We start from the raw sequence: 27,668 nt of genomic DNA, 5'->3' as shown, positions 1-27,668 counted from the left end.
GGTCGAGAAGCCACACGGTCCACAGGGCGGGACTGCCGCTCTCTGATTGGTATAAACAGGTGTCGGTCATTTTACCGAGCGCAGATTCGTCGATTCAGAGACGCATTCACGTCCAACACGAAAAAATAATTTATTGGCACCGCTTTTATTTTCTTATTAGAATGAACGTAGGAACTGATACACCCCAAATCACACGTTAATGTTATTATCATATAAATATAAATAAAATGTATCTTGCTCTATGTTTATGTTTTATATGGGTAAATGTTAATTGAGGCAAACGAAAACCGAAACCGTAATATTCTGAGGCGTAAGTAGAACAAACAAGCTGTACTTCTAGTCGGAACACATTTTAATTCTCACCGCCAGTGTAACGTGGATATTAATCGGAATACTTGGCAGCTAAATCAGTCATTTACCGACCCCGGAGTTCTTGTTCTTGTATAATTACCGTCTTTTCCTGTAGTTACATGAGCGTACATCAACTGGCAGCCCCCGCCAATCGAGCGCCTACTGCGCAGCAGAAGAGCTACAAGATGGCGCAGGCAATATTTGAAGTGCTTGAAGGTAAGAATCATTTATGAATAACCTCATTACTACAACTAGAATAAAACGTGAATGTGCATTGTAAACAACGGCAACATATCGGGTCTGTTTCGACGTATTAAAATCTTATTATAAAACAATATAAATGCATATAATGTTTGTTATTACACTTAAATATCCCTTTGAAGGAAGAGTGTTTAGGACTGTAAACAAACAGATTTACTATTCAAACTGTTGTGTTCTCATCTTATTGTAATTAAACAATAAAAGGATGTGGGCCTCTCCCTTCTAGTTAGATTGAACAAGATATGATTTCTCTTCCATCTCCAGGCTGTTGTTCCCTCTCAGCTTATTACCCATTACCAAGCGACTTTAATTTAATGCATTTATATTTTCAGACTGTAGGAAAACATACAGCTGTGGAGTGAAACATACAGCTGTGGATCACCTAAAGTACAGTGGAGCTTTGCAACATGTAACTTATTACACTATTTCTCCATACTCCTTTTCTTCAGGCATGGACAACCAGACAGTGCTGGCGGTCCAGTCTCTGCTAGATGGCCAAGGTGGAGTTCCTGACCCAAACAACCAGAATGTCTCTGGGACACCCACTATCCAGTCTATGGGTATTGCAGATATAATACTTGACAGCTCAAAACAAACAGAATAATAGAAAGCCTGCAGTGGTCTTGCTTTTTGCAGCGGAGTAGAACCCAAATACCATCTGGTATTTGAAATTGGCTTGTACACCATATTTAGCACAGTATCAGTTTAATGCAAAAATATAACGTAAAGAAGATGGAGCACACCTCCTCTAAATATGTACAGACCAAGCCTCAAGTCTCCATGTTTATCTTTACAGACGACGAAGATGTGTTCCTGTGTGGGAAGTGCAAGAAACAGTTCAATTCTCTGCCAGCATTCATGACACACAAAAGAGAGCAGTGCCAGTCGAGTGCACCCTCCCTATCTACAGTTTCCTTGGCCTCCACCAACGCATACACACCTGTCCCATGTATCAGCTCTGTACCACACACTCCTGCCAACAGACAGGTAAAGACAGAGAGGACTTTTTATGTGGGTGATTGATAAATCATTTGATGAGCATCAATTTAATGCTGGATCAGCTAGTAAAGAAACAGTGATTTAGATAAGGTCATATTTATTTTTGAATAATAAAGCAAGCACAGAGTGACCAACTAATTGGCACAAAATAGGGGGAAAAAACAAACAGTAAATTAGCAAAAATCAAAATACATATGTTTTAGAGATATTTTACTAATTGAATTTTTGTGAACAACAACAGAGTAATACTGTAAATATTATAAATTTATATTTTATGTGTATTCCTTCCCATTTATGCACCAGGTATCTACGTACATTACGGTCCCTCCCTCCCCTCTGACACACACTTTGGTCCAAGGCAACGTGCTGGTCAGCGATGATGTTCTCATGTCAGCTATCTCAGCCTTCACTTCCATCGACCAGCCCATGGCCACCATGCAGACACCCATACAGGTAAAACTGGAGGGGGCAACACTGTATAGACGTTATTTGCCTGCTGTCACTTTTATATGTCTCATGCTCTCATGCCATACTGCTGGACTGTTATCAAATCTGTCTGTGTTGTTTTGGTATTGCAGAGTAACCTGAGTATGCATACAGCTGGCGTGTCCTACCTTCAGCACCACCACCATCATCATCATCATCATCATCATCAACAGCAACAACAGCAACAACAACAACAACAACAACAACAACAACAACAGCAGCAACAACAGCAACAACAGCAACAGCAACAGCAGCAGCAACAGCAGCAGCAGTCCTCACACCCTTTGCCTTCCAGTCAGACACCACCCCACCCCCTCCCAACTGGACAGCCCGCACAGCAGCCACTCTCTTCACAAGTCCCAGTGAGCCACAGCAACTCAGTGGTCCAGGTTTACAGCACACTGCCCCATATGGCCGGGGGCGGTGGTGCAGAGATACACACCCTGGGTTTGCAGCCTTTCCATCCTGTTCAAGTGAGTGAAGTTTGCTGTTTGGTTATTAAAAAAAACTGGAATAATATTAAATAAAATAAATAAATTATGTGATAAAGCATTTAGTCATATGCACAGAAGACTGAAACAGTTTTTTAAGACAAAGCATTGAGCCTCTGTGTCCTCCTTAGGTGCCCAGCCAGTGTGTGGAGAGCCAGTCGTTCACCACTCCTCCTGTCTATAGTCCTGGGAAGCAGGGTACCAAAACAAAGACCTGCAGTATCATCACCAATCTGACAGAGCTGGGCGACTTTGAAAAGGTCATCATTCCCAAACGACCCAAGAGTAGCAAAAAGAGCCCTGATGGAGGAATAGGTCTGTAAGGACACTCATCTGCTAATTTAACAGAGCTGTTTATATATTCTGTGACGTTGCCTTGACTTATATTTGACTGATTCCGTTAAAAAACTGCTAAACCCATTATATAGAATAATCCTGAAACAACATTGATTTAGTGCCATTATACATTTCAGTTGAAGGTGCTAAAACTGCAACTGTCAGGATCACAGTTTCACCCACTAAGGATAAAGTATTAATGTATGTTTATGTTAAATCCCTTCAGAATTAAACAAGCACTGACATGTATTACTGTTAAGTAATGAAACTGCATGTGACAACAAAATGACAATCGATTTGAAATATATGATGATAATTGTAGAATACACATTCGCTCAATTTCTCTCCACAGCAGAGCAACTGAAAAGAAAGGGCCCGAAGCTGAAGTGCAATTTCTGTGACAAAATCTTCTCAAAAAACTTCGATCTTCAGCAGCACATTAGGAGGTGAGTTACCTGCCAACACAACACTGTGCACCTCAGCAGTAGACGTTAATCCAGCCACAACTTAAAACTACTTTCTTTTTACAGCCACACAGGAGAAAAACCGTTTCAGTGCATCGTCTGCGGTCGAGCTTTTGCCCAAAAGTCCAATGTGAAGAAACACATGCAGACACACAAGGTTCATACAACCAGCACTTTCTTTAAGAGGTGTTCTAGCTCCGATCTCTCAATAAAATACCTGCAGTTTGGTGCTGTTAATTATACAGTCCTTTTAAACATGATGAATTGTCATTTACATAGCTGTTGAATGGAATTTTCCATTTGGTGTGGACACACTGCAACAACACAGTAACAACTGTCTTAACTTTAAAGGTATGGCCTATGGGTGTGGCTAGCACAGTGTCAAGATTACCAATCACAGTAAAGGTGGTGCCAGTGTCGTCTAATGAGGAGGAGGGTGGCAGAGAGCAGCAGCAGCAGCAGCAAGGTGAACAGGAGGAGGAGGGGCCACAGCAGCAGAGCAGTCAGACACAAGATGAAGAAGAAGCTCAAACAAGTAATATGTGTTTAATACATCATGCTGATACAGACAAATATCCATGCATGGTATGGATATTTGTGAAATTTTGAAAATATTGAAACTGTTTTCAGGTTGAATAATAGTCTCCTCTCCATTTCCATTTACCACACAAATTCACTAATGCATCCTATGCAAACTTTAATTAACAATTTGTTTAGCAAGTAAACATATTGGGTGTGTTTATTGGGCACAGTTAGCTGAAAGTGACAAAAACTTTCATGGCCACATTTTCTGTATTTTGTTCTAATAATAATAAAAACAGTCACTGATCTAGCATCAGATTTAAGGCACCAGTTCTTACAATATATACAATGCTTGATCCCAGAGGCTCCAGGGGACTTGGAGGAGGGTGCAACTGAGACCCGGACTGATCCGGAGGACAGCCAAGGGGAAGCAATGGACAACAGGTGTCCTCAGGCACAAATGCAGGTGCAGACCAACCAGAACTCACAGTGCCAAGCACAGAGCAAACAGATTGTTGTGATAGACAGCTCCTACCAGTGCCAGTTTTGTGCCAGCAAGTTCAAGACCTACTTCCAGCTTAAGTCCCACCTTACCCAGCATAAAGGGGAGCAGGTGAGAACAAACAAAGGTACATGTGGGGTGTGTCTGACAATGTGTTCAAAAATGACCAGAGATCATATCAGTTATGTTTGTCTCTGATAAAGATGGTAAAGCAGTGACATCCATGGTAGGGTATGAATTAGAAAATGGTGGGCAGTGAGGTAGATTATGATTTGGCTTTAGATAAAACATCCAAAAAACTGGATCAGTGAGTTAGATGTGTATCTATTTTCCTGTAGGTTTATAAGTGTGTGTTAAAGTCCTGCTCCCAGACCTTCCAGAAGTTGGATCAGTTTTTGGAGCACATCAGGACACACCAGGAGCAGCTAACCTACCGCTGCCATCTCTGCAGCAAGGTATTCCCCTCGCTCTTTGACCTGGGGGCCCACCAGTACTCCCATTGCTTCTGCCCACAGCAGAACACACGCAAGGAAACTACTGTGTACAGGTCAGCTCAACCACTCTTGTCTTCTGATTACATAATGATTACAGCAGAACAGAGCTCAAGAAAATGCATTATTCCCTACTGTTTGAGTAACAGTTTCTAAAAGTTGTTTTTTTTGGATTTCTCTCCAGGTGTGTAAAATGTCAAAGCAGGTATTCAACCCAGGAGGCACTAGAACATCATCTACTGACTGCCTCACACAGCTTTCCCTGCCCACACTGTCAAAAGGTAGAGTAACACAGATGTGAACGCAGCTTTCGAATCTGTAAATAGCAGATTGTTGACACCGTTAGCTGTTATGATTCTAGGAGTTATAGTAGATACGAGTTGGCCATGCTTAACACTTTGGTCTTAAAATGTGTAGAAAAGATGCTGAGGTGTGTGGTCTCTTCTCTATCTGGCCATCAGGTTTTCCCATGTGAAAGGTACTTCAGACGCCACCTCCCCACTCATGGCGTTGGAGGGAGGTTTAAGTGTCAGATCTGCAAGAAGGCCTTCAAGACAGAGCACTACCTCAAGCTGCACACACGCATTCACTCAGGTTAGAAGGACCTGTCGCTGCTCTATACTCTAATCACACCAGGATTTTTTGCCACTACATAAATGAAGAACTTAAATTGTTTCTATGCAATGCAAGATCTTTTCCAGCGCTTGAGTTATGTTCACCACCATTTGTATATCTCATAATCTAATCTAGTTTGATACCGATTTGTTGAATTTCTCAGGAGAAAAGCCATACAAATGTTCCCTCTGTGAAGCCACGTTCAACAGGAAGGACAAAGTGAAGCGGCACATGCTCATTCACGAACCCTTCAAAAAATACAAGTGTCCCTTCAGGTGAGGACAATACTTATTAGCTGAAATCACAGAAACAGCCTTGCTTATTTAACTTCTCTTTCCCTATTTGATTAATTCTTTTATAACTTTCTTTTTTCTTACTCACTTGTGCTTTTCTGTCCCTCTTTTCATTTTTTCTTCCGAGTCTTTAAAGAAGAAAACTATTCTGTTTTTTCATTAGGACACATGTAGGCTGCACCAAAGAATTTAACAGACCAGATAAACTTAAGGCCCACATTCTGTCGCATTCTGGTAAGTCTGGTAATGCCAATTATCATCTTTATGTTAACAAAGATGACAATATTTTTGTGGCCAGATGTTGTGAAAATAAGATATTGATGGTGACCCGGATGTGAAAAAAAAAATGTTGTTGGGTAAGTGACTGTTTTCTCTCTTTCAGGTATCAAGCCCTACAAGTGTCTGTTTTGTCAGAAGGCATTCAGCCGCAGGGCTCACATGCTCGAGCATCAGCAGTCCCACACAGATAACTACCGCTTCAGATGCTCCACCTGCAACAAGGGATTCACCAGACAGAGCTATTTTAGAGATCACAAATGCCCTTCAGCAGGGAACGGATCAGGAACTGAAGGAGGGGCTGGAGAAGTAGAGGGAGAGAAGAGGCTGAGAGTGCCGATGGCAGATGAGAATGATGGAGAAGATGACGGAAGAAGAAACCGGTTCACAAGAAAAGCAAAAAGGTTAGAGACTAGTGGAGGTCATAGAGAGGAGGATGACAACTCCAATTGCAGTCATGAGCAGGTGGAAACACACCAGGAGGAAGAGGAGGGAGGTGGGGGAAGGAGTAATGAGGAGTGCCAGGCCGCAATATCTATCACCTCCATGGAAGGGCAGAGAAGAGAAGAGGAGGATGACGGGGTGGAACATGGCAGTGAGTCACTGGAACAGATTCAGAGCAAGGACCAAAACTGTTTGCAGCAGCCAAGTTTGTAGCATCATCATTGTAGGAACATTTCCTGGAAATGGAAATTCAGTTATTCATTATATAAAAGAAATGATGGGAACTGATTTTATTTGTTTTAAATTAAAACACAATGATATGCACTAATTCCACTTTTACTGTAAATAAGAGATTATTTATTTGTTATGTTACCTGGTAAATCTACATCACCAGAATAAGCAGTGGGTGATTTCTGTGCTTTTTAATATTACTAATTTTGTGCAACTTAAACCACAGTGGTTCATTTAAAATATTATGTCAAAAGTAACAGCAGCAGTTTCTTTAATTTTATGTGACAAAAAGTAAATTATTAAAAGTTGACTTGTCTCAAAGTATATTTGTGTTGATATATGGTAAATTCAATGCAAGAGAAAGCAAATAACATGCAGGATAAGATCTACATTAACCCCTTTATAGCATACCATAAAATGGGTTGTTACAATTTAAGAGTGAGTAACTGTTAAATGGCCACTGTTTACTACTCTGAAACTGAGAATTTCCATGTTCCAAGTTCAGGCTGAAACAAATCAAATTATCAAACATATCAAAAGGTACAAATTTAACACAAGATGATTGTTACACCCTTCTATTGGTCATCTAGAGCACAAACAGACATTTTTGATTTATTTTTGATTTAATTTATTAAGGTGATCATTTCTATATTACAGGTTTCATTTACATCAGAACTTAAAGTGGGAAAAGAAAATATAGTGTTACCATAAACCTCTTATTAAAACTTTTCTTTTACAAAAGAAAATCTGTTATTGACACCATTTACAACTTGTTTTCCTATACAGGAGAAAGACAGTGATTTAGTTCATGAAGGAGCCTAGAGAACAAAAAAATATTATATGTACATATATGCTTAACTACTACATACCAGGGATTTTTTTTTTTTTTTAAGATCAAACCAGAACAGGTTTAAAACACACTGCATTAGGGGTAACAATCATAGGCAAAAATAATCTAAATAGGCAACTTTATCAATCACCTTTTCATCCTGATGTTTTTTTTTTTTTTTTAACACTAAATTTGCCTCAGTTGTGAAGGTTAGCTGAAGGCTAATGACAAACACCAGACAACCTCACCATACATGTGAGTCTGCAGTTACCATGCTGCAAGAAAAGTAAGTGGAGTGACATTTTTTTAAAAAGTGCTGTGCATCATCATCATCATCATCATATGAACAACACCCAAATCTTCTGTTCACCAGTAACCAAACCTGTCTTTTCACCCAGTTTAATAAATAATCCAAAAGGACACTCCAAAAATAAGCAATCACACTAGCTGGTGATTTTATTTCATACAGAGAATCATGATCTTGTTAAACATGATAAATCTATTATTGCAAACGTGATGTGTAACGTCAGCCAAACCAAACTAAAAAAAGGATTCGCAATTATAGTATAAACACCTGCTCGACACACTAACCATTGATTCCACAGTGACAAACATTTGGAGATTTTGAAATACTGCAATGCATCTTTGTGTCAGTGACTTTAAAATCCATAACAATTGTATTTACTTTTCCTGTTCATTCTGTGATACGTGTTTGGCCAAGTAAATAAGGTAATAGCTCTGTTACTCACATTCCAATGTTACAGGTGTATCAAGACCTACATAAAACATGCATTCAGAATGTCAGTTGTGATTTGGTTTGACTTGAATTTGGTGTATTCACATATTAGATCAAGCACATCTAGAGTTCCTGAAAACTGAACACCTTCAAACATTTACTCCACCACTGGATTACTTTAGGATCTTGTTTGCAGTAAGATCACCCCACAAATAGAAAAAATGAAGGTGTAAAATGTCTGAAGTGGATACTGAGATGAATAACTTGTAAAGATTCTTCCAGAAAACGAAGACACCCCATCAGTACAATCTCTGGCCCTATAAAACTAGGGTCTGTTTAGGTTTTGCTCAAAGCTTCTGCATAATGGAGGTTACAACCCTTCTCACAATCATTCTGTGATTTACAGATAAAATACAGGCCTGCGGAAGCAAAACTGGCTCTCTCTTTATTTAGACCAGACCTGTCTCTAAAATCTCATTGAAGCACCAACACTGTTTGATACTTAAGCACTTCTTTCTATAAATTAAGTCAAAGTTATCATATTGTCATGTGTTACTGATCCACTTTAGTAAAAAAATGAGGAAAAACGTGTGAGATTTTTGAAAAGTGATTAAGTAGAACAATGTTCAAACTAGGCCAAAGTCATTTTAAAGCAAAAACAATCTTGAAGCCACAGAGTTTGGTTGCTTTCAGTGAAACATAACCTTAAAAAAAAAAAAACCCCAAATCAAAGACACTATGACCCAACATTAGTCAGAACGTGTGACCCCTCAGGTTATGAGAATTTGAACAATATGGTAACTCCAAGGCTACTGGTTACATGATTTCAAGTGTAAGGAGAGAAAAAAAAAAAAAACACTACTGCAGTCCCATTGATCCAATGTCACTGAAGGTGAGTTTTCAGGATGCCCTGGATATTTGGTGCATCATTCTGGGAGACAAGAGCAGCTTCTGGGTTTTGGTTTAAAATAATACAAAATGTTCATATACCTCTGTCACTGAGAGGCCGCCTGTGAGCATGGTGTGCACAGTAGACGCCAGTTCCCTAATCCCAGCACCATTGCAAAGACATACAGTCTCTCACATGTATCCATATACCAACATGTGTGTGCCTGCATGAGCACAAGCACACAAAATACCCCCCTACTCAGAAGAGGCTCCCTGATTTGAACACGCTCGTCTTTATTCCCTCAGACTCCTATACCCACTGTTTAAACATCTCCTAGTTTGTCTCACTCCTGTCCGAAGCCTTCTGTCTCCTCAATAGCAAACATCAGCTTCTCCTTTAGCTGCTCATAGCTCTTGTAGGGCGGTAAGTCGAGTCTGTTAAAGCTGAGAAAGTACATAAAAAACATTTCAGCCTCAGACTGGAATTTTTTTCTCAAAGACCTTAATACATGAACTGCTTTCTCCATACATGAAGAAATCTGGATGGGATCAAGTTTTTATTTAAACTAGACAAAAATATTACCTAGCTTAAGAAGCATTACAACTTCCTACAGTGAACTGCTGTCAGACCATAGTTTATTTAGTAACTAGAGAGTTTTGATTCACAGTTTGTATGAACTCACCATGTGTGACTTCTGGGAAGCCAGTTTTCTTTTCCCACCTTCTCAATGCAGAACTTCTGTGGACCGTTGCTTCCTGTAAAGTGAAGCACAAGTCAGGAGGAGCGAGAATCTTCATGATTACCATGATAATGTTTAATGTTAGTTTCAAACTTACCATCTGCTCTGTTTTTAAAGATGAATGTTATGGAGTACCAAAACTAATTGAGCTAGTTCTACATTTGCTTAGGACTGGATATTGTTAATTCCCAGATATAATGACAGGTAGAAAAATGCAACTACAAACACTAAATAAACAAACAGGACAGGCAAAAGGACAGACACTCAAAAAAAGGTTTACACAAAGTCAAAACACAACAGAACCCTGTATTTGTTGTATACATAAGGTTTTCAGCGCTGTCCATATAGTGGCCTAGACAAATATTCTATCTGCATTTGGAAATGCCAACTTATATTACTGTAATTATTACCCATTAGGTCAGTGAAGCCTCCTACAGGCAGGCGACAGGTACCCGTGACGAACTGCAGCAGCCTCATTCTTTTCTCATTGTCCATCTCTTTTATGAACTGAAGGGAAAAGTGTAAAGTTGTTTAACACTTAAATGTCTCCATGTTACAGATTATCCCATTCACTAGATCAAGTAAGTACAACAGCATCTGTAAATGAAGTGATCTTATTATCTTATTCAAACTATAAGAATATAAGTGAGTAAAACAAAATGTATAAAACTGTAGGATTCCCACTAGTTTGTGCACAATCCAAAAAATTTTTTTTTTCTACTTTTCTGGATTTGTAAGAAAATCAGTGAATCGAGATACAATATAAATACACAAAGTGATAATGATAATAATGCAACAACATATTAAAACTCACTACATAGTATATCAAAAGGAAATTGTTATTGTGTTTTATCCCCAGTTGAAGTCATTAGATGTGTAATTCCTCCTATATTGAATGAACGCTGTCAACATACACTGACCTGCCAGAACCAGACAATCTGTTTGCTGCTTCGAGCGTAATGTCTGTAGATAGTGTTTCTCTGCCAGTCTGCCAGGTCAATCTCCTGCATCCCGCACAGCATCACCTGGAACAGGACACAAGTTAGAAATATTAAACGACTGAAATCAGTAATTGTTTCTATAAAGCAAATTCCATTTTCTCACCCCAGTATGTTCAATCCAAATGATAGACAGGTCTCTTTTCTATCATATAAATGACAATGTTTTCAGTTCATTCATACCTCCAGCTCTTTAGCATCGAAGTACTGCAGGTACTGCTGAGGAAGGACCTCATTGAAGCCTTCAAAGAAAGCCTGTGTCTGCTCTTCCACTCCTCTAGACAGCCTCCACTCTGCTACCAACCTGTGGAAGGGGAAAGAGGCGAACACATGCAGATTTTACAACTCATAAAACTCAAAAATATGGAAATGACAGTAACACTGGTCCATGTTTCCAAGAAAACTATTAGCCTATGAAACATTATGTTAAACCTGTCACAAAATCTACAATGTTTTTTCCTTAGATGTCCAGTTTGAAAGCTGAATAAAAAAATGGCTGAATTTGATCTAATAAAACCCACCTGATGTACTCTTCCTTGTTCTCCTCAGTGACTTGGATGTCACCTCCTCCAGGTTTCAGTTCATGGGTGGTGATTTCCCCCAGAATCTCCTTGTCAACAGAGAAGAACATCTCCAGACCGCACTCCTCAATGTTGTTATCCCTAAAGAGCAGCACAGACAATTGCTGTTACACCACCCAGTGTGTCTACAATCTACCTCCCTCAGTTAACACTGTTTTCCATTTTGGTGTGTGAGAAGTATTAGGTCCTGTTGTAAGTCATGCTAATATTACATCCTATAATCAAGAAACAATTGATGCTTGACAAACAAACAATTGTTCGCATGGTTTTGGGTACTCACTTGATCCAGATCAACGAGTTGTAAAACTCCGGGTCAATTGACTCCAGGTCTTTGAGGGCCAACGGCTTGTTTAGTATGCGCTTGTAAAATGGCAAAGAGAAACCAGTGTCGATGAACTTACCATGGAAAAGAGCCTGAGGGACAAAAAACACTGTTTGATCACATTTCTTTCACACGTTTTGTGCTGCAACAACTCTCACAGTGACTTTTCATGCCATGCTAATGAAAATCCCATGCATGCTAAAATGACTAACCATAGCAATGAAGCGTCCTATGAACTTGAAATACTTGAGGTGGTCAGGGTTGATGTAGGAGGCAGGGTTAATCTGGAGACAGTAGTTGTCTTTACCGGCATATTCAAACAGGCAGTACATGGGGTTCAAAACTTCATGGGACAAGAGGAAGAACCACTCCCTGGAGAAGAGGAGACAACAGAAATGAGACCACCTAGCTAACTGACAATGATCCAATATATTAAAGCTGGGAGCATCCCATTCCATTTACATAAATGGGTTACATAAGTGGCAAATAACAGCATAATCTGCAAATGCATTAAAGACATCAGGAATTTCTATGAAAGCCTATTGTAAGTAATGAGTAGGAGAAATCCAAAATCACTGGAAGGACAGGATAGAAAAATATGCAAACTGATCCTTGGCCCAAAGTGACTACAGGAAGCATAAATTGTAGGAATCCACATAACACATTTTTCATGTTCAACAGCAGTTCAACAGCTTACCTGGCAACACCTCCGTAATCAAGGCCCTCTTCACCAGGGAAGATGATCCATAGTCTCCTTCTCAGATCTTGAGAATTGAAGCTCATTATCTAAAAACAGAGACAATGTGTACAAAATGTCTTAAGAACCTGCCATCATGACAGAAGACACCACAACTGTTTGCTGTTTCTCATTGATTCTTACATACAGCAGCCCAGTTATTGAGACATAATAAATATGAACCTTTTTTAGTTATGATGAAATAATTGAATTAAGACGAAATAAGTTGAGTTAGAGTAGGTAAAGCACATTTTCTGAATACAGTCACGTTACCTGCTGGAAAGAGTCCTCAAACAGGGTTTTTCTGGAAACAGTGATCTTGATGTGTTGAGGCATTGACAGTTGCTGAAGAAAGGGGAAAATGTCAGAAGCAGTGAGCTTCAATTTGTGACATTACAACACCTGTCAGATCAGGAATCCATAAAGATGCAATTAACACTAACCCTACCCCTTTAGGGATTAAGGAAAACTTGAATAACTAACTTGAAAACTATGAATAAGTAACAAGCAATTCTATCAAACTGCACATTGTAGTAACTCTTACCTGGCACCAAAATCTGAAGTACTGTACTTTGGCTTTGAAGTCTCGAACATAGGTGATCTGAGGTCCATTTTCACTGAGGGAAAAAATGCAAAGATACTCTTCATATCTTTTAGTATTGTAAAGCATATTTGGTGTTTTTTTTCAACCAGTTTGTCTACACTCTCAGTTTTTACTGCCAATATTGATGTAACTGCAAGGACTATTATAGTACACAAGCCTTTGCAAGGGTGTACTGTAAATAAATTAAAGTTACTAGGCCAGGATGATGTGGCTCCTGACAGCTCACTCTGTCACCTACTAATCCCCATTCACCAAACTGGTTTTTCGACCACAGAAACAAAACCAAAGTAATTACACTCATGTCATTTTAAGCTCATGTAACAGTCAACTGGGGTTTTACATGTGTGAGAATAACAGAGGGAAAGTATGCAAGACTAGCTGATCCACTAGTCAGTTGAGGATAATCTGTCATGAATTTAAACAATATAAAGGCATTTCCGAGAAAATGACTCACCAGGCTAAAGACAACAGTAAACATGTTGCTACCAATACCAAAACATGGTGCTGTAAATTGAATTCATGTGTCACATACAGCGAAACTAAGACAGAGTTGAAAAAAAATGAAAATTTCATCCTAATACCAGATTCATAAATGAATTAACATTTGACACCTAAAATCGCCTAAAAATGAGGAGTTATTCAGTGACACTTGGTTCTAATCGAACTTTTGTTTATGTACGCACCTCTCCTAAACACGCTTCATCTGCTTTGCCCCGATGGCGATTTCCTAATTTCTAAGCATGTCTTCAAAACAGCCTACATGTTTATGGAAACACTATTGTGCTATGAATAGGTTTATTGCAAAGGTTAAATGCCTTTGGCATTAAATGTTTTAAAGCCAAGAAAAAAATGCTTCAAAAGTAGCATTATTAATTAATGAATTGTACAGTAATACTCTGCCTCTTCATTAGCTGTTGAGTACTTGCTCTAGCTGAAAACTCTATACAATATGTTAAGTTGTGTTGTTTGCTAGTAATCAGGTCTCAGTATGGTAGATGACATACAGTGATGATTTTCCAGTGCGAGGATCAATGTAGGTTGTGGTTCTCCTGTTGTGGTCTACAAAGTAAGGAATACCATCTACAGTGAACCTCATCTCCCAGCCTTCTGGAAGTGGCTTCTCATTTAGCAACCTAACAAATAATGAACAAAAGGATGCAGTAAAAAATGTGCATCAAAAATATATGCATTTAAATTTTCCTCTAATGTGCATGTTATCTTATTTGACGGCACTGTATATGCAAACACACAAGCATAAACCAACCCCTGTGTTCGTGGGTCCTCCCACTGCGTTGACCGTGTAGGGTGATGCACAAAATAAACCCTGCCATTGGTGTCCGTTCTCTTTTCTGAAAGACACAATAACCATTAGTTGATTATTAAACATAATGCAATCGCAGAAAGTGGCAATTCTGGGTGCTCACTTCAAAAATTCAAAGATAGATGACAATTCATTGACAGCAAGCACTCCCTGGGATACATTAAGGTCATGTAGGTCAGCTAAAAGGCCCCAGAAGAGAATAATTAAATTGTCTAATAGTTTAATTAGTCCACAGAACTATAAGAAATGCAGTACATCTGTACACAAGACCAAGTTTTCTTGTTTGAGTTCACAGAACTACATTTATCATCAGTAAAGTACTCAAATACAGTTGTTAATCATCTTATATATGCCATTACACCCTGGCTTTTGTGGAGATGTGTGAGATCACTGAGATGTTTGTGATTATGAAAGATTTCCTCTTCCACAAGTGCCCAGGTTGGCTGCACAACTTAAAAGGCATTAAGCTACTGCTATGAATTACATCAGTGCAAGACATCATTGTTGAAAGCTAAGACAGGTAGCCTAAAAAATATAGAAAAAAAGTAAAGTGAACTACTGTAGTGCACATTAGTGCACCTGAACACAATCAAAATGTTCAGTAAATATATCCCAGCTATGAAATGAATTGTGAACATTTACTGTCACAACTTAAATGATCTCTCATGGCATTAAATGATTTCTCATGGCAATAAAAAGCATTAAAGATCTTACCCCATCCATGTGGCAGAGGCCCAAGAGGATCAAACTCCTTATTCTGAGTGGCCTGGGCCTGCTCTTGTAACTACAAAGCAGATAATCAGAATATTTCATTTGAGTCAGAAGACATCTAGAGGACAAGTTCAGTCCAAGCTATGTTGGTTTACAGATACAGATACAGTATTATAAGGGAGTAATAAGATGTAAAGACAACATTGTAAGCTCATGATAGTGGCACACTTCAGTATTGGCACATACAGAAAAATGAAAAGTTTATTAGTCATGACAGTCACCATATTCCAGTTAATCAGTGTGTAATGTCAACACAGAGTATCACATTACAAAGAGGAAGTCTCACCCCAAATATGAATCTCTGGTTGAACTGCTGCATGGCGCCCTGCAGCTGGTTGCGCTGATGTTGCCACTGCTCATAGTTACGCACTGTCTCCATTGTGGGGCGCTGCCATGTGGTGGTCCGTGTCATGTGATCAACAAAGTAGACCCGCCCCATCTGGTCAACACGACGCTCCCAGCTAAGGACAAATGAAATTAGGGAAGTGATTGGCAGTTAATCTGTCACTTTTATTTAAAAAAAAAAAAAATGCTTTCTGGGGAAAAAAAAATTCTTAAGTAAAGCTATCTTCATATTGATAGAAAAACAGGTTTACTTTCAGTCTGTTTATGTCAGGAAATTCCTGTATTGTAATTGTTCACAGTAGCAGAGGCTACTGCCTAAATACACATCTATTTAAGGTTGTTACAGGTAGCCCATGAAGCACTCTATCAAACAAAGAATTTATATTTACATCTAGTGTTTTCACTGCATTGTATTAATCAGGCCCGAGACATGCTACCTCATAAATGTTTGCAAGGTGTGAATGGTTTGAAATATATAATGAAGCCATGTACTGGCTAGCAGCAGTCTTTCATCTGGCTTTGCATTATTACATTTCTTAGCATGTTATAAATCAGGACTCAACAAGTTACATTTAAAGTTTATGCTGCTCAAACACAGTCCTGTACTACCTACTAATGTGTATCTTTGAGAAGAGAAAAGAAAGATTAAACAATAACAACGTTTTACCCAGTGGGCAGTGGTTCAGGGCGTTCCCAGGTTGTTCTCTTCTCCACATGATCAACAAAATATACCCTGCCATTCTGATCCACCCTCTGCTCCCACCTGAAACAGTGACAATAAACTTCAGGACATTAGGCACTAGTGAGTAACAACCACCCTCTGAATGTAAAATGTTCCAGGTGACAAACTTAGACATGTAATTTTCAGACGCATCTATGTTGTTTTCTACAGACTAGTATTATGTTGCCCTTTTCTTCTTGAGCGCAAGTGAATGTTATCCAAGAGTTGAGTTTCTGCTCAAAGATAATCAAATTTTTTTTGCAGTGCACTACTCCTCAGTGATTCATCATTTTTCTCCATAAACATTCAGTTAATGAATAAATGTTTTTGGTTCTTTTTCTTTGTTTTAATTTAATACAGATGTATGTATGTATTAGCTTTGTTGCTGAGATACTGCAACAATGGGAGCCTATATTACCTGTCATTCTTTTACATTAATACAACAAATTTACATTACTGGTATAATTCAAGTGATATACTGTATAAAAACACAAATATATATGCTATTTTGATTTTTCTTTGACCAAACTTCCTTCACCTCATCAGCAAACAATACAAAATAAGAGCTAACCCAGGGGGTAATGGTCCAGTGTTCACAGCTGGGACCCTGGGAGTGACCAGAGGGGTGATGCTACTAGTTGGCTGTCTTGTTGCTGCAGCTCCAGAGGTGGTGACTGGTGTGGAGTTTCTGTCCGAGCCAGTCGATGGACTTGAGTCTGGAGCGGATGGAGATCCTGAGGCCGGTGTTCTCACTGGTGTATCAGAACCTGACTGACCATCACTGCCATTGTTTGGTGCAGAGCCATTGCTTGAAGATGCTGAGGAAAAAAAAAAAAAAAAATTAAAAAAATCAGACATCAAGAGTTTGACTTTATCATGGTGAGCTTGCTTTGCTGTTTGAGTGGGCAAAAAACATCTTGAAACTTAACGAAGGACCACTTTTTCGATTCACAAATGTAACAGAGATTAGATATTAGAAAAGCACTTGACCTGCTTCTCTGATTTGTAGTTGAAAAGTCTCTGGAATAAACCAGATGGGCACTGCCCTGCACTAAATGTCTGACCTGGTGAAGAGGCGGGTCTCCGGGGGGTTGGAGGAGGTGGCCTGGAGGGTCTGGGTGGTCGGAGAGGTTTCGAGCCTCCTGATGACACTGAGGGAGACCCTGTGATATTGACTGGCCTCTGGCCACTGGGAGAAGAATTGCGTTCTACACCATCCACAGCTGGAGAGCTGTCTCGACTATGCCTGTAAGGAGGGTAGGTGGATAGAGATGAATGAAGCAGAAAAAAGGATACTAAAAGCATCACACTAATGAAAGTGGAAGGAAGATGAGAACAGGGAGGGTACCTTATAGCATGATCACCATTAGATTGTGCTTCCCCATTTAACATGCCTGAAGTAAAAAAACACAACAGAAATTACCATGAAAGGGAAGAAATTTCTGTTCACACATCAAAAAACAAGTCAATAAAAAACATTTTGAATCTGATGTGACTCCAATAAATCCTGTGGATGTCAATTCAATTGCTTGTTCACCCCCACACATTTTCTAACTACACAGAGCAGTAAAATAACTGTCAACTATATTTCCTTCACTTTAAATGATTAATTAGCTTGTGACTTGTGGCTCTCCTTTGACTCACTATGTTGTTTGGCCTCTGCTGTGGCGAACATCTCGGGGTCGACAGTCATTCCATCCAGGCAGACAGACAGATCTCCCACCACATCTGACTGGTCTCTGTCAGCACACAGCTGTAAAGTCTGCACCACCTCTGAGACTACAGGGAGAGGACGAAAACACAAGATGATCAGAGTAAGACATCTGAAAATGTATTGCCTGCATACCAGTCAGGACAAGCTGCATTGTCCCTTCTAAGTGGAAAACATCAACTTTATTATTGGTGCCCCAGGGCTAAACAACTCCAGTAGTCTTTTACTTGGAACAGTGTGAAGACATATACAGTTTAAATTAAAATAAATTATCTAATGAAATGAGAGGAGCAAGAGAACTCTGTCAGATGTCTACTTCCTTGAAGTGATTGTGGGAGGTGTCATGTATTTTAGGTCTTAAGTGTCCTTCCCACACCAGGAATGTCAGATTGTGAGGTACAGAAGATTGGATATAAAGGGTAATCTGCCCTTTCTGCCCTTAATGTACATTAAAACAGGCATTTACTGAGCAACTGTGGTCCCCAAAGCTATTTTCTCATGACTGGTAGGTTTAAACTACACTACCATGGATAGCTCACTAGTAAGACACCACTAAATAAACCTGTAGGCCACCCTTTAATTTATAAATAAGCCCTTTGCTGCCTGAATAACAAGCCCAACTAGACCTCACCCAGCAAAAGGAACTAGCAAGTTAGATACCTAATCACCACAAATGGAAGGGGATAACCTCCGTTCCTCAGTAAAGACAAACCTCCGGTTGGCGTGCCGTTGTTGTTACAAAAGTTATAACAATTAAAAAATTCAAAACAAGAAATGGTCACAAAGTGTTGACTTGTTTGTTTTCCCCCTTGCTGAACTGAGTGTGCTTTAATACCCACTCAATGGAAAAAACAACAGCTCATGGTCTAACATGGTCTAACTATTAATCAAAAAAGTGTTGTGGGCAAATTCAGTTACACAGTTGCTGAGGCATGCTGCTTCAAGTCCACAGGTAAACTCTAGGTCAATCATAACTAAGTGTAAGCACAAAGTTTATCCCATTAGGGGTGCAATACTCTGCCATGGCACTGAGGGGTCTTTGGCATTAACAGGAAGTATCTCTAACTTGTTATCTTTGTAATATCATAAGACACATAAGGGCAATATACAATATAAATGGTTATGAAGAAACTAAACAAGTCTATAGTAGAACTGAGAGTCAAATAATATAGGCTATGAAAGAAAATAATGAAAAATTAAACAGGCTTAGCTGACAACATAATAATATGAAGTGAGATAATGGGGACCCATTTGTAAAACGGTCATACTAAGTCAAATTTCACAAATAAACAAAGGGTTCTATGGTACAAGAAAGAGGGTAATACCCATATTCATACACTAAATCTTTGCCCCTTCCAAAACCCTCACTTATTGTTTTCCTTTATCATCATTTTGTTCCGACTGAATGTTGTTCTTGCCTGGATAATCGATGGCTCATTTGTAACAAAAACAAAACTTCATCAAATCTTCATGTATTTTCATCTACAAAGTTCACTAATTACAAAAAAAAACAGCATGTATTTTTCTGTTCTGACCTGGAACATTAATCAGCTCTTGACATGTGATAACTGAGAGTTGTTTGTCATTAGCTGCTCGACAGAGTGCATGCATAAAAAATTACAATTCATGGGACTGAATGGAGTCTTTATGAGAAAAAGGGAGACAAAAAGCTGCAGCCTCCCTCAGAAATGTTGGGAGTAGTGCCTCCGATTTATTTTTTACTCTACTTGTGAATGCTTTGAAATACATTAGCTGCACTTTTTGACACATAAGTTGCACAGTTCAGCAAAGTATTCGGCAAATTATGACCTCACTACTATGCAGTTTCACACAGACAAACACCTCCTCTATTGGTGTTATTTCTGAATGGATTATCATGCATATGCAAACAATACAGACACAAAGGACATTCTGCGAGGGTTTATTCCTATTGTTATGAAACTATAAAGCCAATTCTATGGAGCAGGAGAGAAAGAAAACAGAATATGTGGGACAGCTGTGTTTATGCATGTTCCACACACTCACTTTTCATGTCGTTAGATTTGAGCGTGTCACTGATGTCCAACATGGCCATGCCAAGCAACACATCAGACTTCAGGGTTTGATGGCTCCACACGCGAAACACCAGTTTGCTGAATGGAGTCACAATCCTGTTAAAAAAAAATTCAGTAGTTCAATGGATGAAAGATTTCACAGCATTTGTACTTTAGAGATTGTAATGAACAAAATCAAAACATTTGACAAGTGGAGTGATTTGCCATGGATTATGAACTTAACCATGATATTTTTCTGATGATTCATTAGAAATGAATTGTTCTTTTTTTATTTTTATGCCAAACGTAACATGATCTTTACAAAAAGCTGCTGTTGTTGTACATAATATGGTTCGAATCAACTGTTTTATCTTAGCCATCTTAACGGAAATGCTCTTTTCAAGCCTGATTCATTTTACTATTGCTACCACAGTCTTTCCTTTCCTGTTGGATGTCTTTGACTCAGTCTTTCTGTGTACATTCCTGTTATTAGTTGATCGTGGTCATGAGAAAATGAGGCTCCACAGGCGTCTGAATCAAGACCGAGATCAGAAAACAATCATGCAGCCCGACTTCCTAGTAATGAAATGAAAGCTTTGACGTAAATACTTTGTCTTGTGGTGAAAGCACCCCTTAGACAATCAAGTTCAGAAGCTATTCAGGGACAAAGTCTCTATAGTCATCACTATGTACCCTTAGTGTCCCCAGCAAAAGACACTTCAGGACACACTGGTTCAGGTCTGATTACACCCCACAGTAAACACTTGTTATATAATTACTCTGCTCTTTTTGGTGCAAGAAAACCCTTTGCAGAAGTCTATATTAAGAAGGTCACTGTGTAGAGCAGAAGCTCCTGCACAGGCTAAAAATAAGAAGACATCTGATGTGCGAATGTAGGAAGTCAAATGGTGTCAGTGCATTAACTGTTCAGTATATGTTTAGAAACAGGATTCCTGTAGATGAATTGGACATACTCTCTCACCACCATTCTACATGCCAGTGCCAACCTCATGGAGAGAACACATCTTTTCTCTTCATTTATGCCATTGAGCATTTTCTCTCACAGAAAATACATCTTGAAGCCATGGTGAGAAGGGGTGGGTACCGAGACCCGCTATTAAACGAGCCCCGGGGCAAAATTTTGGAAGACCACCATATCAACAAGTTCTAGCATTAACGGGGCTGTTATCAGTATTGAAGTAGTCGCGTTAAATGTGCACATTTAACACACATGGTCAAATATCCGTCTATGTGTAAAATATTTTTGCTGTTCGCACAGAAAACGAGACACCTCTCTCAGCACTTCACTCTGACTACCTGCCTGCTGTGCCTGTAAGCAAAGGGCAAAGTTAACGATAACTATCCCTACTGGTAAGTCATTCACAAGAAAAACTAATACCATCAAGACATTGTGATAAAGATCATGAGTTACATCAGTACTTTAATAGAGTTGTAAGATTTATGAGGGAGAGCTATGCCAAATGCTATACTCAGCAGCATTTTGTAATGATCTGCTCCTTCCTCAAAGCTGAATTTCAAATAACTAGTTAAATCATTAATCACTTAATTCAAACTAATTCAGAATACTGACATCAACACAGTTATACAACTGTCTGAACAACCGAGTTCACTCACTTCAGTCAGCAGCAGACACTGATTACTACAATATGTCCTGCACATTACTGTATGCTTTCTGTGTAAGGTTCAGCAAATTGTAACAATTACAACAAACCTGAGAATATAAAACTGTAGTAGCAGTCTTAAAATGAGTCTGAAGTGATTCTGTAGATTTGCTTTAATCTTTAGAGTCGGTCTTGCCGAGCTGCAGCTGGCAGGCAGCCAACTTGGAAAGGCCCAGGGGCAGCAAGAGGCAGTTTGGATTTGTTATTTTGTTTTTGTTTGTTTGGTCATTCCTTGGGACACCCTACATAGACTGTGTTTGCTCCCGAAAATATTCAAATTTTTGTTTCATCATTTTCCCAGCAGTGCTGTGAAATGTCAAGGTAGGCAGTTCATACACACAATTTGATATAAACAGCCAAGCAGTTGAGATTCTTTTCCCAGCCTACTCAGTGAATGTTTGAATGATGTATTCAACATGGATTAGAACAATACATTGCGGTGTGTGTTAATCGTTAAAATAAATGGTGTTTGTTCATAATTGTAACTTAGATGTAGATCTGACCACATTTCAAGACAAATGTATTGGTATGGTATTGGTCTGGCTGGAGTATAATCACTTTTAGAGTAACAACACAATATTGAAGTCCCGGCATGACTTTGACTCACACGGTGAGTGGCTGCTTCCATTTGGGGCTGTGGGTGTTGCTGCATTTCTCTGTTTTCTTGGACTGACCATCGACTGTCACTTCCACATAAGGACTAGGACCAAACCAGTTTTTCTTGTTCTCTTTCAGTTTTGCTGATAGCACTAAAAAAAAAGAGAGAAGGGATCATGCAGCAGACAGTCAGTCATAGTAGCACAGAAAGAAAAAGGAAAACACCACTTTAACAACAAGAAATTAACATGTAACACATTTTAAAAGAAAAGGGGAAGCTGATTGAATAAATTTGTATTTTTACACTTGAAACTACAACCAATGACATTTGGGCCAGGTAAGCAGATGCAGTTTGTAAATCTCAAAATGTCCATTACTTAAGTGATGCTGCTGTCGATAGACCTCACTGCTCAACTAAACACACAAGGGAAAGAAATCTGTCAAATTCTCATAATAGCCCTTTATCTTTATCACAGCAGACATTTTGACTCACCATTGCTGAAAAAGCAGATGTTATTAAGAACATTAACAATAGCTCCGTTCTAGTCACGTGTTCCACTAAGCCACAAGAGCATGACAGTGAACCAGCATGTACAATACAGAGAGCCTGAAAATAAGGCAACTAAACAGGACTCCACCAACATTCACTTTATTATTTACAGCTGAGCATAAGTAGTTTATCAGTGAATATAAAATAAGAAGAAAGTAATAAAAACAGGAAAGAAAGAATTCTTTTTCTTGAAGATTTACCAATGATTTGAAGCTGTGCCTTTACGGGGTAACCATTGGATGTGCCCGACTTGGTGACTTCACTGGCCATGACATAGGACTGAGGTGAAGGCCTACAGCACAAACATGGACATAATTAGAGTCATAACAAATTGATTTTTCAAATTTGAGATGAGATCACTTAAAGCAATATAGTCTACAACATGAAAGGACATTAAGGACTGTATGTTTTAACAAACCCAACCCAAAACTTGCTGCTTATAGTAAAATGGTAAATTATATCTTTGCTTTAAAAACATCAGCTTTTCAACTTCATTTATTATAACAATCATCAGTTTTCCATTGAGTATTAGATTCGAGAACAGTTTAACATTCAAAAACTAAACTGTGACTGCATAACAATGAGTCACTATTAAATGCCAACAGACTTTTAGGGTAGAGGCCTAAAGCAAATCATGATCAATGCAGCCATCTTCTACTTTCTACACGTCCCGTGTGCACTTGTTTTGCATGTACTAATTTCTTATTTTTCTGACATTGTTTATTGTTCTGTACAAGCATTTTAATTTGTTTCTGCCTAAAGCACAAACCAATTTTACACTGCAAAATTTTGCAGTCTGATCCTCGCTGTATTCAGAATACTAGAAAAACAATAGAATGAATTATTCTGTCTCAGTCATGTCAAGCACAGCTCACTGAGCCTCCATAATTCCCATGCAGCCTTCAGCTATGTGCAATACCAAATGCATTTTGTAATTTTTGAGGACAGCTAGTTTTGCTGCATTTGGCTGAAATTCACTTACTGTAAGTTGCTTTGGACAAAAGCATTTTCCAGCTGAATGTAATGTAATGTAATGTAGATGCAGAGACTACATTTATAAATTCCCTTTCAGAAATCTAACCTCACCTATGGCTGGAGGATAAGAACAAAAGCTATTCAACATGGTTGATGGAGTTCAAGAATACTCTGTGTTATGGTGAATAGAAATTAAAGTAATATTATCTACAAGTAAAGTCCACTATTAATTTGAATTTCAAGGAGTATATTTGTGATTTAGGGTATGTGATTGAACCCTCCGAAAATCACAAGGTTTGGTATGGTCAGAAACAGTCATTTATTTTTGAATCAATAATAGGACACTGTCCACAACCAAAATAGCCCTACACTTTTTTATTTATGCTCATTAGGTCCTGTTGTACTCCTACTTTATAATCAGTGGTGGTCTGTAAAACCTCTCTTCCACTTATTCCCTGCAGTCTGTATATGAATGAGGCAGTGCTGTTGTTGAAATATGTTTCGTCTGTGGGGCTTTACCCTCAGTGCCAACCCCTTTCATTAGTTCTTGAAATATGTCTGTTCCACTGTTCTACACTGTTTTTCTCTACAAGATATGACAGTGCATTTGCTGTGTCTCTTCCCCTTCGTGGGCTCTTATCATATCAGGTAATGCCTGGAAAGCCAGATAGCCACCATTGCTGGGGTTTGAACAACAAGCAAGCTGTTCTAGCTAACGGCTGGCTTGTGAGCTTGGCTGATAGCTTTGCATTTTGTGAGCGCAGACTTTTTAAAAAAAAGGTAAATTACCTGTTTACACTGAGGAAAACCAAATGTTTGTAATAATTATCAAAAATGTCTTATAGCCCAGTCCTATCTTCAACACTGTAACAGTTGTATCAACTGTTTGCATTTGCATTCAAGATAGCAATAACAGACTGATAATAAACTTAAAACATATAGCAAGAAACTTGAAGTCACAAAAGGGTGTCACTTTGATACCTGTCAGTGTGTGAAATAGTCTAGTGTTTTCTATTTAAAATTGACACTAAAATACAACATGTGCCTATGTGTTTGCTCTGTGTTTAAGGGCCAAATACAGTCGACTGCAAAGAGCAACACACAGGTTTGTTAAGCATTAAGGTTACACTTAGATGCTGTTTTAAACCATACCATATCATTACTGAAACTGCTTACCATGTGCAGGCTCAAAGAAAGCTGGAGACTATTGCACTTTTACAACTGACTTCTACTTCAATTAGCCATTTCCAGTATTTACACTAGGTGCCCTTATTCACTTTACAGATTCCTTGTACAATTCTAGGAGTTAAAGTTTCCAGGACCATAACCAAGACATGATGTTTATGTATTCACTCCTAAAGAAAATTTTTCTCAAGCTCCCTGTAGATGGTCATTACATTAACAATGACAACAGTGACAATCGTTAACCTGGTGTTACTCATTATTTCCCACTGAAAACTTGTATAATGTTTGTTTGAAAGATATGGGCTGCAATATGAAATCCAACAGCAACTAAAGTGCACCACCGAGAAATGTGTCAACCAAGGAGAAAGAAAAAGTAAAGGGAAACACTGGCACAGGATTCAGGTCCTGTGATATTCCCAGAATCTGGTCCGCTACCTCGATGTGATGAATAATGCATTAGTCTATCTCGTCCAATATGCACACGGCAGAGCAGGAGAAAGTGAGGAGCTCCTGGATAAACTTTCACATTGGCTACTGCTTTAGTCTCTGTCAATTATTCATTGCAAAAGCTGACTCTGCAGCCCCATGAGCAGGCTGATTGTGTTTTGTAGATGAGAGTATTCACTGAATATTAAACTCTACACTGAAGTGCTTTGACTTGGACTTTTTTTAGCCAACTAAAGAACATTATCCACAGATTGTGTTTGGTGTGTCTGTGAGGGATTTGAAATTGAATTTGAACTAAAACTGCTCTATGTCCGAGACTACAGTGCTCTGAATGATTTTTATATGGTTTGAGAACACATCACTTTTTTTAAAACCAGCAAATACTCTAAAATGTGTCTTGGCCACATTAAGCTAAATTTGTATTACCTACATTGATAACTCCTTGGTCTTGAGAAACATAGATCATGTATACAGAACAGTGGTGCATACTGCTACAACATACTTTCATGCTGCCCAACTTAGTATGAGTGTAAGATAAAAGAAAACCGGTTCTTCTGTTATGATGCTGTATGCAAACACTCAAGAACCTGGTGCCCATCTGAAAATAATTTGTGTTTCCTTTTAGTGGAAAACAAATGATTTTGTCTAATATCTGAAATCTGAAGTTCATAATCAAGGTAATTATAGACTGAGATAATCTGATGGATTATTAATTATAACAATTATTATAACAATTCCCTAACAGGAAAGTCACCAAAGACGCAGCCAGTCTGCCTGACAGTCTCTGTCACAAGAACACTAAAAACATTTATTTCCTATAGAAATAACAGTGGAAAAACAAGACACAAACTAAACTAAATTCACCACGTTGTTCATGACTAGTGTGAATGAAAAATCCCTTGTCTCTTTCATCCTCTATACAAATTTGTTTTCCCCACATAACTGAAGTTACTAAATGAGACAAAACTATGCAGTCGTGATAAGAGACACTAAAAGATTATAATATGAACTGAGCTCAGTACTGGCTCACTTTGCTCAGGTTAAGAATAAGTACTTCTAATTTTAGTTTTAAGTATTGAGGAGTGGTTCCTAATGTATTGTATGCGGTGTACAACAAAACATGTAGCTGCTTTTACAGACAACAACAATCTAGCAGATACCAGAAGGACTTTGGCGCACTCTTCTCTCAATATACGAACTCATAGCTATAGGTAACGAAACCGCACTCTAACCGCTTTATTATCAGCTGTCCCAGCCAACGTGTCTAGTAACTACCGCCAGCAGTTATTTATTACTCTACATTGTCCCTCCAGTGAGATAAGCTAACAAATCCTGATAACGATTACATCATTTGATCTAACTAGGAATGGATAAGTAGCTAGTGCTAATTTAGATACCCGTACAATGAGGGACAGTACGTCTTCGTTAGCTAATAAACTGCAGTGAAATTAAACAGTATGTGTATTTACGGTGATGGTATGCTCGCAGGAGTTGCTGAAAAACTATTACGTGTTGAATATCATTTCTGACAGCCCGCTGCCATCCCCAGCCCGGCTAACTGCTAGCCTAGTAGCTCGTGTCATCATCATGGCTGGCTGGAAATCCCAAAGTCCATGGACTGAAACAAAACGATTACAACTGTCGTTCGTTTATCGACTTCTACCACTTACCCGGATCGAAAGGGACGCTGTAAAATAAAACTGGTCACGCTGAAGTCAACTGGCAGCCCTCGGTGTACAGGATGTTTGGGTTTCAGTCGTAGCTTCACTTCAAGGAAGAAGAAACTTCCACCATCTTCGTATAACACATCACGTGATCGAAACAAGGTGGGGCGCACGCTACTCCCCCTTCGCGCTGTGATTGGACCAGAGTTGGAGCGGGATGGACCAATGGTCGATCAGTAAACAAGATGCATTTAATGTCCTTGCAACCCTGTAGACCAATGACAGCACTACGAAGTTGCAAAAAAACAAACCTATTTCTCTGCGGTCGAGTGAGTCATAAATTCAGCATTCGCATGAGAAAAGACACGTAAAAGCGACGCTATAATACGGTGGGATAGAATATGCATTAGCTCTTCAGTGTAGCCCACACAATTGAACGTTTCACATCCGTCAACATTACACATAATTAA

The 27,668-nt window shown here is 38.9% G+C and overlaps 2 protein-coding genes across 5 annotated transcripts; one reads left to right on the top strand and one right to left on the bottom strand.

Annotated features, from left to right (window-relative positions):
- Positions 1-321: 321 nt before the first annotated feature.
- znf341 (zinc finger protein 341) lies at positions 322-7,083 on the top strand. Of its 3 annotated transcripts, none has more exons than XM_026332574.2 (16): positions 322-567; positions 1,062-1,172; positions 1,409-1,599; positions 1,915-2,064; positions 2,190-2,570; positions 2,720-2,903; positions 3,280-3,370; positions 3,455-3,545; positions 3,740-3,923; positions 4,273-4,523; positions 4,751-4,959; positions 5,088-5,184; positions 5,365-5,497; positions 5,682-5,793; positions 5,975-6,045; positions 6,194-7,083. In XM_026332574.2, exons 1-16 carry the CDS (start codon positions 471-473, stop codon positions 6,742-6,744), a joined length of 2,904 nt encoding a protein of 967 aa, XP_026188359.1. In that variant the 5' UTR covers positions 322-470; the 3' UTR covers positions 6,745-7,083. The 3 variants fall into 3 exon arrangements, with proteins under 3 accessions (XP_026188359.1, XP_026188360.1, XP_026188358.1); XM_026332575.2 differs by having other exon boundaries at positions 323-567; positions 3,277-3,370; positions 3,740-3,854; XM_026332573.2 differs by having other exon boundaries at positions 323-567; positions 3,277-3,370.
- Positions 7,084-7,900: 817 nt separating this feature from the next.
- Positions 7,901-27,341, bottom strand: itchb (itchy E3 ubiquitin protein ligase b). Of its 2 annotated transcripts, XM_026332605.1 has the most exons (24): positions 27,205-27,341; positions 23,128-23,219; positions 22,388-22,529; positions 20,091-20,215; positions 17,999-18,133; positions 17,703-17,748; positions 17,419-17,600; positions 16,926-17,172; positions 16,301-16,396; positions 15,575-15,749; positions 15,232-15,301; positions 14,461-14,545; positions 14,201-14,329; positions 13,137-13,209; positions 12,866-12,937; positions 12,554-12,642; positions 12,069-12,228; positions 11,815-11,948; positions 11,475-11,615; positions 11,137-11,257; positions 10,876-10,980; positions 10,366-10,462; positions 9,899-9,971; positions 7,901-9,659 (listed from the first exon to the last, which is right to left on the bottom strand). In XM_026332605.1, the coding sequence occupies exons 2-24, from the start codon at positions 23,195-23,197 to the stop codon at positions 9,560-9,562; spliced, it is 2,667 nt and encodes an 888-aa protein (XP_026188390.1). In that variant the 5' UTR covers positions 23,198-23,219; positions 27,205-27,341; the 3' UTR covers positions 7,901-9,559. The 2 variants fall into 2 exon arrangements, with proteins under 2 accessions (XP_026188390.1, XP_026188389.1); XM_026332604.1 differs by lacking the exons at positions 23,128-23,219; positions 27,205-27,341 and adding an exon at positions 22,755-22,786.
- Between the last annotated feature and the right edge of the window lie 327 nt (positions 27,342-27,668).

This window comes from Mastacembelus armatus, chromosome 7, assembly GCF_900324485.2.
Source record: "Mastacembelus armatus chromosome 7, fMasArm1.2, whole genome shotgun sequence".
NCBI classification, from domain to species: domain Eukaryota; kingdom Metazoa; phylum Chordata; class Actinopteri; order Synbranchiformes; family Mastacembelidae; genus Mastacembelus; species Mastacembelus armatus.
Note: the sequence above shows the minus strand (reverse complement) of the source record. Positions and strands in the feature narration are given on the sequence as shown.